Source organism: Labrus mixtus, chromosome 5 (assembly GCF_963584025.1).
Source record: "Labrus mixtus chromosome 5, fLabMix1.1, whole genome shotgun sequence".
Classification (NCBI taxonomy): domain Eukaryota; kingdom Metazoa; phylum Chordata; class Actinopteri; order Labriformes; family Labridae; genus Labrus; species Labrus mixtus.
The window spans coordinates 17,883,702-17,900,166 of record NC_083616.1 but is presented as its reverse complement, the minus strand read 5'-3'; the positions used below and the strand labels follow the sequence as shown (position 1 = coordinate 17,900,166).

Sequence of the window (16,465 nt, the reverse complement as noted above, 5' to 3'; positions counted from 1 at the left end):
GTTTTTAATTGACAAACAGGTGTCAAAAACATGCAAAAATCACATCTTTGGTTCATCATTTATTGATTAATGTTGATTTTTTGGGGAAATTCTCAAAAACTTCAAATTTCAACTGCTTTCACTGCAGCTGGTTCGTGTCCGATATGCCATTTTATTTTTTTCAAAATGCAAAATGATTTGGTTCAGCTGCTTCCCTAAGTTGGTGGTCAAATTACTCTGAAACCTCTGAGTACATTTAATCCTCTACACTGGCAACAGAATTGAAGTTACAACAGTTTTTCATTTCAATGAAAGAAGCTTCAACATGCACTGTCTTTACAATTGTAATATATTTTTGTTGTCAATCATTTTCAGATTCTCTCTCACTGTTAAATCAGCTGCTGTCAAAAATCTCACACAGTATCTTTACAGTCAGTGTGCCATCTGAAGAAAAGCAGAGCAAATCAGATATGATGGTAACTTCATTTCACACTTCTCCTTGACTGGGCATGCACAATACATAGCAAAGTCATAATGAGTCTCAGAGAGGGGCCCTCCTGTTCTAATTTGTAAAGTTTGTCTCAAAGTAAGTCAATGGGGGCAAAATCTGCCTCTTTCTCAGAGCATGCTGGGAGAGGCTCTGGCCCCCCGCAGCCTTAGGAAGACAAAGGCCTGATAGATAAATGGACGGATGGTTTCCTAGTGAATCATTTACACCCTGAGATTTTAAGGATGATTATGTATTGATTGATGATTAAGTATTTCTGTAATGTTTTGTTTCATTTTAAAAGAGAATATGAACATTCTGGTATGAAAAGTTTTGCTTTGTGCTGAACATCTTTTCAAAAATAAAATAAACCAAAAATAAAATCATTAAAATTAATACTGGCCTATAGCACAAAAATGCCAGTGGGCACTATGACTCAGAATAAAGATAAATAACTCCCCAACATTGTTCAAGACTGTATACATAAACACAACTACAACCAAATACAACTGTAAAATGCAACATAGAATCTGAATGATGTTCTAAAAATATAATAGAATTAAACTTTTACATTTTACCCTCTTAATCATTTTAAATGTGAAAATGGTCTTGCATTTCGCCCGCTCACAGCAATCATCTCATCCAAATTAATACAAGAAAAATAATAACGATTAATTAAACCTAAATGATCAGCTTAGCTGTAATAAAATTAAAAAGTGAAAGCTTTGCTGCCCTCCTGCGAGCGAAAACAGCGGCTCCAACTGACAGACAACGATGCTGCATTTAAGGCACGTGGTAACACGAATTTTACGGCTTCTTTTTTTTTTAAACGCAGCTTTGCTTCAAAATATCTCTAGGCAAACACATGGGAATAAATTAGCCTTGTCAAGCATAAATACTCTTTGAATCTTTCTTCTATTATTGTCTGGTGCGTGCATTTAACTCGCGGTCAGTACCGAACTCGAGTCGCTCAAACGCAGATTCACAAATTACCCATTTACCTGAACACACCACTTGCCTTACATTGTTAACGCTGATTTCTCCCGTTCAAGCCAGGAGCATTTGTCTTCCGTGAGCCAAACCGGGGTCACAGACACCCACAAAAAGCTTGAAACCTCGTCTTCATTTGGCAGCAGGGCACACACTGAAAAAACTACAAGGTACTTTGCATTGTATTCATTATATTCGTCTTAGTTTTGGGATTAAGAAGGAGCCAGGAACGCTTGGAAAACAGGTTTCTGAATATTTCATTATGCAGAGGAATATACAGGAGGCGAGTCGTGCTGATAATTAGGAGGAAGATACGCGGTTTGGCTTTTAAATTGTGTTTTTTTCCAGGTGTGACTTCTTTTACGTGTTTCGGTTAACGGGGCTATACACCTGTCCGGGTCCACTGGGGTCATTTTATGAAGATAGGCTAACGATATGACCATTCAACAGTCAGACTAAAAGGAGGAGGAGTAGGCTAAAACCTAGCGTGTTTCCCATGGCTACACCAAGCTTTCTCAAGGGCTGTTTGCATTTCTAACTAGCCGGGGGGACGTAGTGATGATTATACTACTTTTATCTTTAAAATTCGCTGCTGTTATGAAATAATAACTAGAACTTGTGCTGGGAAAACAACAGAGATGGTGAGGACAGGAGTCGTGACGTCGCCCTGGAGGTGCAGGTTCATCTTTCAGTCAGGTTTCCTTTTGTTGACCATAGTGATGTGCAGGTCCTAAACAAGTCGGCTCAACGAACCGGCTCCTTTAACTGAACGAGGGGAGCCGGTTCCTCCTACAGGAGTCAATTATTATTATTATTATTATTAATTTATTTATTTATGTTATTAACTAATTCAAGGCTCAATAAATCGGTTGTCCTATTTACAAAGATTTATAAATGCCTCGCAATTATAAATGTGGAAAAATGTGAAACATAAAGGATTTTTTAACAGAGCAATAAAATACTGTATGCAATATGAGCAGAAAAATTATTATCAAAATACTTTTCTAAATTGCTCAATATCAATTTTTTTTTATCATTATTTATGACTGAGGTTGCTGGTTGTTTGTGGGATTTCAACTTATTTGCTGTGAATTTATTTGTAGGATTGTGTTTATAATTCACAAGGGTTGTTGTAACAGGATGAGTCAGAGGTCTCTTCCTCTCCAAAACAAACACGCCCATAAAATAAACCAGTAAGCACTTAATTAAGCCGTTTTGTCATTTTTTTTGTCTTTCTGGACACTAAGTTAGGATCCTAGCCCCCGAAGTCCCAAAAAATAAAAAAAAACCAATATCTTGTGTTCACAATTTATTATGTTGTGCCTACAAGATATCAATCATCAAACTAACCCTTTTTTACTTCTTGAGACTTCAGGGGCTGTGTAGGATCCTTATTTGTTAAGTTAAAAAAGGAAGTGATACAAGAGCAAATACTCCAATTTGATGTAGTTAAAAAAAACCCTGAGCTGGTTTATTGGTTAGAGCTTTTTGAGAGCTGAAAGAGCCGGGGCCCCTGAGCTGGCTTTCTGAGTTGAGCAAAATGATCCGGCTCACAGAAAAGAGCTGAAATTCACATCACTAGTTAACTGAACACACACCTTTTTATCCTCAAACATTTGCTGCAGTCAGGTTTCATGGCTGAGGTCTAATTGTTTTCTGTCCTCCTTTTATTCCCTTTTTTTTCCCCACTTGCTTGTAGAAGATCTAACATGACTTGGTGGATTGTTTGGCTGTAACCCTGCCTACACCGGAGGCTGCTGCTGGTAGGGATGGTGCCACTGTGAAGAACCAGTGTGCCGTTTCAGAGTGGAACGGGGGACGACAATGCCTGTTGTGGGGAGTAAAGGGAGGAAGTGCCCAGACAACATGACTGTTTTCAGCCCGGAAAATGTTGAGGATTTTTACGAGATTGGAGACGAATTGGGGAGGTAAGTTACACTGAGCTTTATCTTTTTTCCTAATGCATATAAACTTCTCCTTTTCATGGTGTGACTAGTGCTATTTTACACCTCTAAGGTAATATTTAGATGTAGGTACTGCATCTATACAAAGTGGGTTTAAAATAGTCCTGAATTTGTTTTTTCATGTCATTCTACACCCACAACTCTGCATGGGTTTAGTCCATATAAACGGTAACTGATGCATGTCTCCCCCAAGCCAGCATGAATGCACGCACAATGTGCCTCTGACTGGGAGTATTCCCCAGGACATGCCTCCCCCCTCACTGAGTGCATCTTGATAGGCTCTGATTAATGCAGTCCATAATGCAGTGTTGTCAGTGATGAAGAGGTTAGCGTCTGTTACTGTAGCTGTAGCTGCCTCCTCCTGGAGATTTATTGCAGGACGAGGCAGACTGGATCATTGTATGTCTTTTATAGGAAGAGGATTTGCATCGTGTGGCGCAGCCTGCCGTCATTTCATTCAGTCTGTGCTGTGAAAGGTGACAGCTTGACTATGGCAATAAATGTGTGGAAAGTCGCTTAAACTTCTAAGCCCAGTGGCCACATTAAGCTTAAAGATACAGTGATGTCCTTGATTGAATGTGCTTTCCTGTTACATATGAAACCAGTGTGTAAAAAAAAAAAGAGACACTTAAATGTTGCCAGGATTTAAACTGTATGACATAACAGCAAATGTAGAATTACACAAGAAAGGATGACTTTATTCCCGAAGGGAATGACAGAGTCTTCTCAAATGACTGTCAGAAATATGGGATTGGATCTCTGCATATTTCATCAAAGGCACACATGTTCTCCATCTTGGTAATAATCAACCAGTGGTTTTGCCTGTCTGGCAACACTACTTCTTCTTTTAGCACTCACATTCAGGCACTGTGTGGGTGAGCTGAAGTGGCTGTAGCTGCTTCACTGTGCTACTTTGGTAATAGAGACGTTTGGCGAGCTTTGTGTAATGGGATTGAATTTCTGTCTGGAGGTAAAGAGATATGAGTGTGACAGAGTCTTGCTTGGTTGTTATCTTAAAAAAAAAACAAAAAAAAAACAAGGTCCATTCTCTTGGCTTGTCTGCCATCATGGAGTGACAGTCATGAAATGTTTAACATTTGTGATGTAGAAATGTGGTCAACATTTTAAGTCTCTATTGTGTAAGAAAAACATCCAGTGCTACCAAAGTAGAGTGTTTCGCAAAGTCTATTTTTGGAAGGATGTCATGCCCTGACAACAAGAAAAATATTATGTATAATTTTGGAGACATCTCATTTACTTTTTGATACTTTGTCCTATTTTTAAAACTCCATAGTTCATTTAATATTCATATGATATTCAGCCTATATGTAAAACTAAATATCGACCTGTAAACAGAGATCATCATCTGTTTGAGGTTGACATTTTTGCATGGGCAAATGTTCTTATTCTACAGGTAGAAGTGAACTCTGGCCATTTATTAGTAAGTGTGTAAATTGTTTTTTTTAACCAACATATCTTAGAAGCCAATTCCTCTTATTTCATTTTCTTAGATTATTTTTTTGCCGACCCTTATCATTATACAGCATCAATAGTTTTTAGTGGAATTGAAAACAGTGATGCAAAAACATCATTGTCACTTAACATGAATCATGATCACAATTGTAACATCTGTCAATTGTAATTGTGACATCTGTCATTATACTGCTGCTGACACTTAATAATGTGACTGTATTGATTGGCCCATGGTTGACAGCAGGACTTTAGGCTCATCTTTCAGTGGGCTTACAAATCATTTAAATTACCCGTTAATGTATTGGAACACACTGCTGATTATCAAAACTAACAACAGGACATCTGCTCATGAACATGTTTATTATTTCTTTTAAAAATGCATTCTTTGAATTTTGTGAAGTCAACATCGTTTGATGTATCTGGCTTGGATGATTTTGATCACTAGACATGGAAGCCTTGAAGAAAATGAGTGGTTTCGGTTAAGAAAACAGTCCATTTTAGCATGAACAATGTCAGATGTGAGTATCTCTTTTCATTAGTCAGATTAAAGAAGCATTACCTGCACCGTACTGTTCTGTAATGCCTTGCATACCAAAAGACAGGGAGGCTGTTACTCTGACTGTACTCCAGGCTTGAATTGGAATGAGTCCCATTTGGTTGGGTAAATGGGAAAATGGAAAATCACCCAAGCAGAACTGTTATCCTTACACTGCTGTGGTTAGCTTGCATGGCAGAACCAAAAGCTGCTGAAGTCAAGCATCCAAAGCGCATTATTATCAAACCACAGTGAGCTTGCAAGCAGCTTAATGAGGAGGAGAGTGTGGCAGAAATAATGCACCTGCAAGGATTCAGTAAAAACAGCCAGAGGGGATGTTTAAGGGTGAGGTGTACAGCCTGATCCTGTCTTTAAGCCACTGGAATGACCTGCTAAAGCCTCTCAAGTCGTCCCTACCCAGCATGATTTATTCATCAGACCTCTAGTTAACCGCCTTATGACCTTGACCAGTCTTTCTCTGGCTTGTCAGTGTGGTGTGTGTGTAAATGTAGGATAACCAGTAAGAGTTTTTACCATCCCAAGGATAGTAATGCCTCTGCACCAGAGGCAAATCAGAAAACTGGATTTAGATGTGCAAAGTGAACTGTCATTGCTGGAGCTATGGTGGGAGTAGCTGTTGGTCCTCAGGAGAGGAGTCAAGTTGTTAGCTACAGAGCTGCGTTGGAGAGTGTGAAAATATCTTGTTAGTGAATCAGTGGTCAAATGCTCCTTTTTCAAACAGGGTCTAAAGAAGGCCAGTTCACCTGTGTTTAAAGGGCTCCTTATAGAAATGGCCTCTGCTGCTGGTGTCCTCCAAACACTTCCCTCTAATAAGCAAAGCACTGGCCAAATCTGTGCCCAGTCAATCTCTTCTTGCCTCACAGATTGGCAGAAAATGTTCACTTCAGATTGGATATCATAGGGGAATTGCCGAAGTTATTACAGCCTCTAGCATCTCAAAGGATCTCCCATTTGATACCTCCTCAATATGAAGAGATGGAAGAAGCATCATTGAAGAGTCTAAGGGTTTTGATAGTGTTGGTGTTTGGTAACATCTGTCAACCTGCCAAGATAAAACACTCGGTCAGGGCTTAGGGCCTCTTAAGTCTACGTTTGAGAAGTATAGTCGCACACTGAAGGGTGTGTATGTTTTTCCCTGAGCTTCCAAACCTGTTGTGAGTTGCTCTTAAGCTAAAGGATTTCTCAGGGTGTATGGATATATTTATATACTTGAGTTTTTATGTTTTTGTGATACTTTATCAATTCTAAAAAAACATTGTTTTTTTAGACAAAAGTTTATGTCAATCTTTTTTTGCTAATGTAGGCATTCTTTTATTTATTTACTCAGACTGCACAAAAGCAAACACACAAAGCAGCACAGAATGCAGTGATAAGAGGTTGGCTACTGGATACATACAATACTGTTAGTGTTGTTGTTGTATTGTGTTTTATTGTCATTGTATATTTATCTGATTAATATGATTGAAAGTATCAGTTTAGATTATCAGTAAACCCTTCTGTTGGTCTGACTGGCAAAAGCAGGCAATCTTTTAGGATTACCTCAGCCTGGCTCTTCTTTAGCAAAACACAGCAGCTTCCAAGTCTTTATGAAAACAAACCGGGAGCAGATTTACTGATGGTGTCATGTGAGCTCTGTTTTTTTTTCCCCTTCAGTTTCCATGTTGACTTTTTTTTTTAAGGCACACTCTGACTCAGGCACTTTCTGACTGACTTTGAGAGCAACATAACTAAAACACAAGCTGACTGTGGAACACATTTTGAGACCTTGCCTTTAATCGAGTCCTCAGTCTTACATTTAGCATATTTTTGCAGTGCTCTGTCTCTGTCATTTGCCTGCATTAATGTGACTGCTGTGTGGCTCTCTTTCAATTGGCCCTCATTCCATGTGTGTGTTGTTGCCATCCGAAGGAGAGTGGTTTATGTATTTCAAAAGGGATTCTGCAGTGCAAATCAACATAAAGCATTAAACTGGAACTGAATTTAGGGCATTCCTCAGCAAAAATCACCCCAAAGACTTTTTCTATGAATACAAAATAGGATTATATATATGCATGAGGTCCACTTTGGGCTCCTTTTTTAAATAGAGATATGATTACAAGTTTATTTCCCCTGGAACAGCTAGTTTATATGCAGATCATTGAAAATATTTCTGCTGATTAAAAGAATTGTTACATCCTTTTTTTTTTTTTTTTCAAACAACACAACCACCAGCTAATGCCAGGCATTCACTCCATGTAGACTGTGCCCCAGCCACTGACCTAGATTTACCCCCCTACCCTGGGTTGAATTATTGGGCGGAGGAGCAGTCTGGGATCGCAGGAGTGGCCTTGATGAGGCCTGCCACTCACCCCCCGCCCCCCCCCCCCCCCCCCCCTCAACCCCAGGGGGCTGCAGCACAGTCACATTGATGCAGTGTTGCCTCTTTTTGAGACAAGGATTTTCTGAATACATTACTTAAATATTATAATATTTATAATATCTAAAGCCTTATAATAATTCATAATTTTACCTTTGACTTTAGGATTTTTTAAATAAAAAATGACTGAAGAGGAAATGCATAGGTTACACAGAATGGCTTATCTTTGTAGTTCCTATTTTGAACAATATTTACAGTATTAAAGGTTTAAAATCAATCATTTTGATTTAAAATAGAGCTAATAGAACTGGATATAACATAACTGTGCTACAACCAGAACGCTTTTCTGAAAGCTTATTTTATGACAAGTATATTAAGTGACACTAGGCAGAATCCTGTATTACACAGGCGCTGATTAGCTTTGAATTAGTTGCTCTTTTTTAAATTGAAGCCTCTGGTGGGGATTTTACTTAGCAATAACAAAGTTGATTGATAAAACATCTCTGGAATAAAAGTGCAGAAACTAGCTTACAGCAATCACATGGTTCATCATGTGGAAAACATATTAGCTCCATGTTTAAATGCTAATACAAGATCATTTGGGCTCCACTGTCTTGCTTCTGCATTTTTTCCACATTTCAGTCATTTAGCAGACAACATTGGGTTCACTGAGTGCAGAACACTAAGCTTCAGTCTACACTGCCCACAGCATCTAGTAGTAGTAAAAGTAGTAAGGAATGTATGTGTCAGAGAGGCATGATGATATTCACTGTGACTTTGAGATCATCCTGTAAGAGAGAAGTGCCAGAAAAAAAACAAAAATAAGACAAGCGCTAAGAACAGAAATGAGTGCAGAAGTAGATCATGGTGCAGGTTTTCTGGCAGACATTACTCCTGCAGGGTTCAGATTTGAAGTCAGATTTTCTTCCTTTTGTCTGCAGGGCCAGTCTGTCCGGGTGACTTAAGCCATGTGATCGCTCCAGTCAGCCTCTTCAAATTGCGGTCAGCTTACAAGTCAAATTGAAATCTGACTCATTTGGAATGTCCTCAAGAAGCATAATGAGTTATTTTCAATTAATCCTTGCAGTCAATGGAGGATAACTGGATCCCTGCCAACTGTGTTAGCGGGTGAAAGGCAGGGGTGTCATGTTCTCTGTGTGTGTGTGTGTGTGTGTGTGTGTGTGTGTGTGTGTGTGTGTGTGTGTGTGTGTGTGTGTGTGTGTGTGTGTGTGTGTGTGTGTGTGTGTGTGTGTGTGTGTGTGTGTGTGTGTGTGTGTGTGTGTGTGTGTGTGTGTGTGTGTGTGTGTGTGTGTGTGTGTGTGTGTGTGTGTCTGTGTCTGTGTCTGTGTGTGATGAGCGTGTTGAGGAGGAGCAACAACCATTTGTGGTCATTTAGAAGTGATCTGCTGTCAGTCAAGCGTGTAAACTGAGGGGATATAATCGAAGAAAAGACAACATTAAGTTCTTCATCCTTCTTTTACTTTGGCACTCTTGCAAATTACTTTGTGGCAAGATTGTTTGACCTGCAATTAACATTTTTAAATCTGATAACATAACTAAACTGATCAACTCTACCTTCTGTACAGTTGCATGGAGGTCTTTGTTGATTAACAGTCAGGAATTTAATATACATTGACAAGATGTAAAGTTGTTATGTAACAGTCCTGGCGTATTTTTTTTAATCTATAATTTTATCACACTTGCTCGCCCACTTAAGTCGAAGACATTTCCCAGAGAAGAAGCAGCACTAGACGTGGGACTATGTCTTCCTGTAAAGTGAATTATTCTAACCTTGATTTCATAGCTTAAAGTAATTAGCGATTTATTACACATTAATTTGTAGGCAGAACTCCAATAATATTCAAATACATTTACAGTTTGCGGATATAAATAAATGCAATTTCCTCTCACAAAGTAAAAAAGACCATCAAGTCTTCAGCAGTGGAAGTAACATGCAGTCTTATTATGCCCACTCTTATTTTGAGCGACAGAACAAATAATACAAAGATTTTTAGGCTTTTGCTTAGGTTTTGTGAGCATTGTGAAATATCATCTTATCGACAGAAATGTTCTATCATGGCTTCACCCAATATCATATTTTGTTAGTGTATCGTCAAATAGCGATGAAGTGTCTATATGTTTGTGCATTCCTAGTTGGCCTGAACGATATATTGTTTTACCAATGCAATTGCGACGTATGCTTGCGCATTAGTCACATCACAGGATGTGCAATGAAAGTGATCTCAATCTTGTCATGCTTCCCCTGTTCCTCCAGAGTCTTTGTGTCCCCTGCATGTAAAGACGTCAGAAAATAACTTAAGGACCATACTAATAAAAAGTACAATTGTTTGATTGAAATTTTAATAGATGTACATAAAAAGACACTGCATTTATCTGGTGTGATAAGAATATTGCAATGTCTGTTTTTTTTCCAATATCTTTTAGCCCTAATTCCTACTGTTGTGTTGTTTGCATTAGCAGTGATAATCACAACATCTGAGCTGACAGAGAGCCAAAAATCTGAGCTCTATTTTAAACATAAAGATAAGACATGCAGCTTTTATACTAGAAGCTGAACATAACACATGATTTTGCTTTATTTCATTTCATGCCTGCCATGTCCTCTTTTGATTATTTGCAAAAATATAGGAACACAGCAAGTGACGATAACTACAACATTTTCACAATTCTTTTGCTCCTTAAGTCTTTGAAGCACTTTGAGCAAAACATTACCAGTCCCCACAGAACTTTAAAATTATGCATTAACATATTACCTAAAATATCTGTCTGCCTGCAGCTTGCCTGATTAACTCACCACAGACTGAATGACTGGTATGACTTGCTGTCTGGTTGGGAAACCTTTTGGCTAGATACAAGACTTAAAAGGTTGTTGCACAGGCAGCAGACACAGTTCTGAAGTGTTACTGAAACACTTTCTATTTTCTTGAGTAGTCCAATGTAAGTATAGTTTTGATATAAAATAATATTCTACACCATCTAAGCCATCATAATTAAAAAAGACTGAGGGAAAGATTCTTATCTTCAGCTAATTTAAAGGGCAGCCTCTACACTGCTCATAAGGGTCACACTGAACTTTAAAAATTGTAATCCTTATCCTAATGTTTAGTTTTTTCATAGTGTTTGTGTCTTTTTCTCATAGTAATGTTACTGTTGGTTGCTGAGACGTCCCCCTCTGAGCCTTACTGCATTTTAAGCTGATAAACTCAATTTGTGGATTTCCCTTGTTGGTGTTTTGCACAGATTTCCAGCTTTGTGGACATTATATCATACATCACCATCTGTTATATGTCAGGCTCAGCATTTGTCCTGCCTCTTTTTTTTTTTTTTAACAACCCCCACGCTTAAATGCTTTTGAAGTCATTTCATTATCTATATTAATAAAGATTTTATACATTTATTGTCATGCAAGTGTTTTAGTCGCCTCAGTGTCATCATTGGTTTTGTCAGCACTAAATTAGAGGAAGTGCTTTACCTCTTTTTTTCAACAAGGTAGAAGGGTAAAGCCCACAGATACAGCTTAAGACTTGAAACTGGCCCATGCATATTTGAAAGCCAAAATGACAGCATTCCTGTCTGAATTGAAGAATTTGCGAGGTGTCATATTTCATATAGACAAGTTCAACAACAGCTTTATGGTGTTGGTCAGTCACGGTTTCCAGTGGATGGCTGTCCCTTGTTTCATTCATCTCTGCAATGCTTAAACTGCAAGTTTGGCTGGCACTACATTCATATACTTTAGGCATTACAATAAAGAATGATCTTAGAGTATCTGTGTGGTGTTCTGTTCTGGAGCATGGCAGGGCACAAACCTTATTCAGCTGTGTCAAAATGTAACTGTGTCAGTGTCACGTACGTGTGTAACTGGCTAGTTGTATCAGCTGTTAAAGTTTTTTTCTTCTCTCATGCTCTTATCTCTCACTCTTGGTCTCATTAGGCTGCTCCTTTCAGTACTGCTGAAAGTCAATTTCATGAAATATACTATGAAGCCTTATGTAAACAAATATCTGAAATTCTTGAAAATTGAAACTATTTTATCTTGTCAATTTGATCCTAACACAGTTGAGTGCCCGCCAAACATTTTCTGTGGCTTATGTGTAACATTGTTGACTCAGCATTATTTAATCCCCCTAAATGTGTTTGTTTTTCTTGAAGGTTATTTCCAAAGATTGGCTTTGTGGTGTTGGTGATGTATTTCTGATAGGAGATAACCAAAAGAGAAGGCATGGGCTTTCAAAACTCTGCTCAGTTTTAATTGTTGCTGACAAGGTCAGGCTTGAGGCAAGGAAATGCAACTCTGCATATCTCGCTGTAGTTACCACGAATCATAAAGTGTGGTCATCTTTTAGCACTCGAATGTCATCTTCTTCTATCATTAAATAGATTTGTTCTTTATGGGGTCAAAGCAGCACAGAACTTGTTTGAAAAAACTTACAAAACCGGTCTGTGCAACTTTCACTGAGTCACGACAGAGTTAACCACCTCGAAACCTGCTGAATGTCAGTTTCAGCAGACATATAGGGGCCCTGTTTCAAAGAGCAAGGACAAAATAAAACAGGAGATGATAGATTGACCAGCTGAAGCAACACCAGCTCTCTCCACACCTCCTTCTAAATGTGTCCTCAGGTGTCACAACTAAAGCTCGCTCTTCTCTCAATTTGTATGCAAAACCAGATATCAATGTTGTGTCTGCATGTCTTGTTTTTGAGTCCTTTCTCTTAAATGAGTCTGTGCATTGGGTTAAATCTTGGCATGTTGAGTTAAAAGCATGTTGAGACATTGCTTGTTAGAAATCTTACTCATTGTGAAAAGATGTTTGCGATGCGATTGTGAAAGCTTATATCACAATGATGATGAAATTGCGATTACTTGTGCAGCCCTAAACAAAGATGACATCATATTGGTAATGTAAGAGAACGCCATGCAACACCCATAGAGGTAAAAATCATATAAACATCAGCTGATCATTATTGTTCATATAAATAAGAGTGTGCACGTGATTTTACCCAGTGACCTCATTGTTAGCAGTGTGTGAAATCTTCTGTGATGTGTGCCTCGTTCTGTCTAAAAAGATTCTGATCAATCCTAAAGAATTTCATATGGACCATGATTGTGTTGACTGCAGCGTTCAGCTAACACAGAATATAGAAAAAAACATAATTGCCACTATCTGGTCATTCATGAAGAAATCCTTTTTGATATCAAAACAGTCAGTTTTACTGAAAATTTGCATAATTTTTTGTTCTGAAACCTTGGAATCAGCATGGAAGATAATTAGGAGCTTTACAATTCAGACTCGGCCAATTATCTCTGTGTGATTAGAGAATTCAGATAATTGATTCTGTTCGAGGAGGCAGCACAATTATGACCATAGCTCATTACTATTCTCCAGATCAGTCTGTCCTAAATAGCACTGAGAAAATGTGAGGTTGGTCATCTTTACATCCATATTCTGGGCATGTCTGTTTGAATCCACAGCTGTGTTTCTGTAATCTGTGCCGTTATGGTAACACTGTTGTTGGTCTTGAAGAATCTGTCCAGGAGATCTTTACAGTGAAAATGTTTGGGAAACCATGGTGCCTAACAGGTCTGAAGATGGTAAAGGAAACCTTTCACCTCTCTCTACCTCAAAGCACAATGTATCCATTGTTTGCACCACCTTAAAACCATGGAGCTGGGGGAGGTGAATGGCATTCTTCTGACACTTTGAATGCCTTTTCACTGTGGCTACTAGACAAGGGCAAACACTGCCTGCCTCGCATTTGGCTTTCTGTCAGTGATCTGTCTGTCAGTTTGGTCACTTGGACTGAACACCTGTAGAGAGATCTCTCTTTAGAGTCAAACCCACCTTCATGGCTGTTTTTTTATCATATTGATGAATCTGCTGTTTGAATGTAAGCGTTTTTAGCAGCCAGAGTTTGATCATAACTTGTACATTCGATTAATTAGATAGCTAACAGGTAATGTAACATGAAGGGTGAATAAAGATGTCGTTTGCAAGATTCTTACTTTGTTACCCTTAGAATCATCTTTAGCCAGGATCTAGCAATATTATATTTTTGGTTTGTTTATTTTTCTGTTCTCTGATAGAAATTGGCAGTCTTTTTATGTCATTTTTACTTTTACATTTGGTTTGGGGCTTAGGGTTAGTTTCAACCTTTTCTCCAAAGGAATTTTCCATCTGACTTTTTGTATAGCTAGGTCTACTACTAGTTAAATGTGTAGCTCTTCTGTTATGTTATGTGCTGGTTTTGTTCCCTATAAAATCTTCTCAATATGTATATTGAAAACTATATTTTTTGAAAGTTTATCATAACTGAGCCCTGTATTTAGGATTGGGTTTAGAAAGGCGGGTAAACAGGAACTGATGTCTCCTTGTTGGTATGTAAACAAGTAGTACCGTCTGTGGTCATTGCTTTATTGTTTTAGTTGTTGTTAAAAATGAAATTAGTTGTTGTTTTCCATCCTTCAGGGCCTGGTAGAATTTATATCGGAGTTTATCGGACTTCCAGAGTTTAGGAATTTGATTTCGAACAACTTTGTTTCAAATTGTAACTGTTTTAAATGATCTCAGTGGTTTTTGTCACAGATTCTGCGTGTTTGATGTTTTTTTGCTTGTTTTACTGTGCTTGTAATCTCGACGGCATTGGAAATGAGGGAAACCTCAGTGTCTTTTCGAGAATAAGTAAAGGTTCGAAATGAAATGAAATGAAAATATACTACTGTATAAAACACACTCTGACACACACTCTTCATAGCCACCCAGGATTATCTACCATACTTTTCCTTCCTCCAACCAGTGCTGTTTCCTCTGCTCAGCCTCTGAATCCTGTTGCTGTGGTAACACTTCCGCTGTACACAATGGCATGGTGGTTGCATAATGTTTTTCTGCCGGTGCAGTTTGTGGCCCACACCACAGCTGAGTGGGCAGGCATCACTCTGAGCCACCCTCCCACACTTTGCTCCGTGCTAATGAAAAGCTTGGCCTCACCAGGGAGATTTTCACACTGAATCATATCGGACAGCAGAGAGTCTCAGAGCTTCTGGTTGCTGCCCTGCTGCAAAGGGAATGTCCTTTTTGACTTTGTAACAGTGGTTGAACTGCATTGGACTCCGCGAGTGGCGCATAGATCGTATAGAAACGTGATTCTCTTCCCATTGGCTCGTGTTGAAATCTCCGGAAATATGCGTCTGCCTTCAGACATCAGCTCACACGGACTTTCTGCGGAAAAAAATACTAGGGGTCTGGCCTGAGAAACTCTGGGTAAAGTCAGCGCGAAAAATGCGGCTGTTTGCGTTCACATATAGCCTAAAGACCCTCCGGGTAGCCAAATCTCCTGAGTTTTTCAGAAGATTTCCGTATGTGTGAAAAGGGTTTAAGTCACCTGTTGAACAACAAACTCTGACTTGGTTTCATTGTCAGAATTGCAATAAAATGGTGGCATTGTGAGAGTCTAAATCAAAAGTCATGAAACAAACATCAGACTCTGCAATTGGCTAAATTGTTATTTCAAACATCTGTATCAGCGACGGCCCGGATTTTCCCAATCGGTGCATCTCTAATGATGATCTTTCTCAGGCTCAATTTTTGGATTTTTGACTGCTAGACAAAAATAAGAAATACTTAAACTCATCACTAAACCTGCAAAAGATTCCTCTTGTTATTTATGGGAATCTAAAAATAGGCAGTTATTGATAAGGACCCAAAATTTTAACTTTCTGCCATAATGGTAACCTAACTATTTTACAGGGAATCTATCTTTTTGGGTTTCATTCTTCCTTCTTTGGACAGTTGACGATGAAGACAGAGGGAAGAGAGAGTTGCATGAGTCACAAACAAGGTCTGCAATCAAAACAGGAACATAGTGGTTATGCAACCTCCGAACCATTCAGGCAGAATCTTAAACGGCTCTTAACGTTGTGTAGTATGGATAATATTGGTCTTATCTTAATTGTTTGGCCTGTAAAATGTACTAAATATGAAAACAGAAGCTCAAGGTCACTGCAGTTACCCAGACAGAGAAAAGCAGCAAATCCTCACAGATTCAAGCTGGAACTAATGAATGAATGAGTTTTTGATGAAAGGTTAAATAAATTGGGGCGCTGGTGGCGCAGTGGTTAGTGCGCGTGCCCCACGTAGGTAGGCTGTAGTCTTCCAGGCGGGCGGCCCGGGTTCGAATCCAGCCTGTGGCTCCTTTCCCGCATGTCATTCCCCTCTCTCTCTCTCCCTGATTTCCAACTCTATCCACTGTCTTATCTCTCCAATAAAGGCACAAAAAGCCCAAAAATAAATCTTTAAAGAAATGTTAAATAAATTAATAATAGCATTCATAGTATTTGTCTTATGTGATACTTTTTTAGTCAGGGGAAAGTATGACTAGCCTGCACTGAATCACAGTTTACTGTTTTTAAATGGTCAGCACTATGTGGCTTCTGTTCTGTTTTCTTCTACTGAAAGAATGTACACATATTATTCCCTTTATCACAGGAACAGCCATGGAAAATGTAGAGGCGGTGTTCAGAGCTGTATTTTCTCCAGTTCTGGACGAGTAGACCGATGTGATGAATTCGGACACTGACAAAAGATGTGTGTTGAGTGCTCGGGGACTTTATTCATCCCCCATGAGCCAAAGACAATTTAA

The 16,465-nt window shown here is 38.8% G+C and overlaps 2 protein-coding genes across 2 annotated transcripts in view; one reads left to right on the top strand and one right to left on the bottom strand.

Annotated features, from left to right (window-relative positions):
- LOC132974347 (histone H2A.V) overlaps window positions 1-16,465 on the bottom strand; it is a 212,014-nt gene that overhangs the window by 178,322 nt on the left and 17,227 nt on the right. The window lies entirely within an intron of this gene.
- dapk1 (death-associated protein kinase 1) overlaps window positions 1,485-16,465 on the top strand; it is a 75,127-nt gene continuing 60,146 nt past the window's right edge. The window contains exons 1-2 of the mRNA XM_061038358.1: window positions 1,485-1,626; window positions 3,159-3,384. Of these exons, the coding sequence (XP_060894341.1) occupies window positions 3,281-3,384 (104 nt within the window). The 5' untranslated portion in view covers window positions 1,485-1,626; window positions 3,159-3,280. The remainder of the gene's footprint in view (window positions 1,627-3,158; window positions 3,385-16,465) is intronic.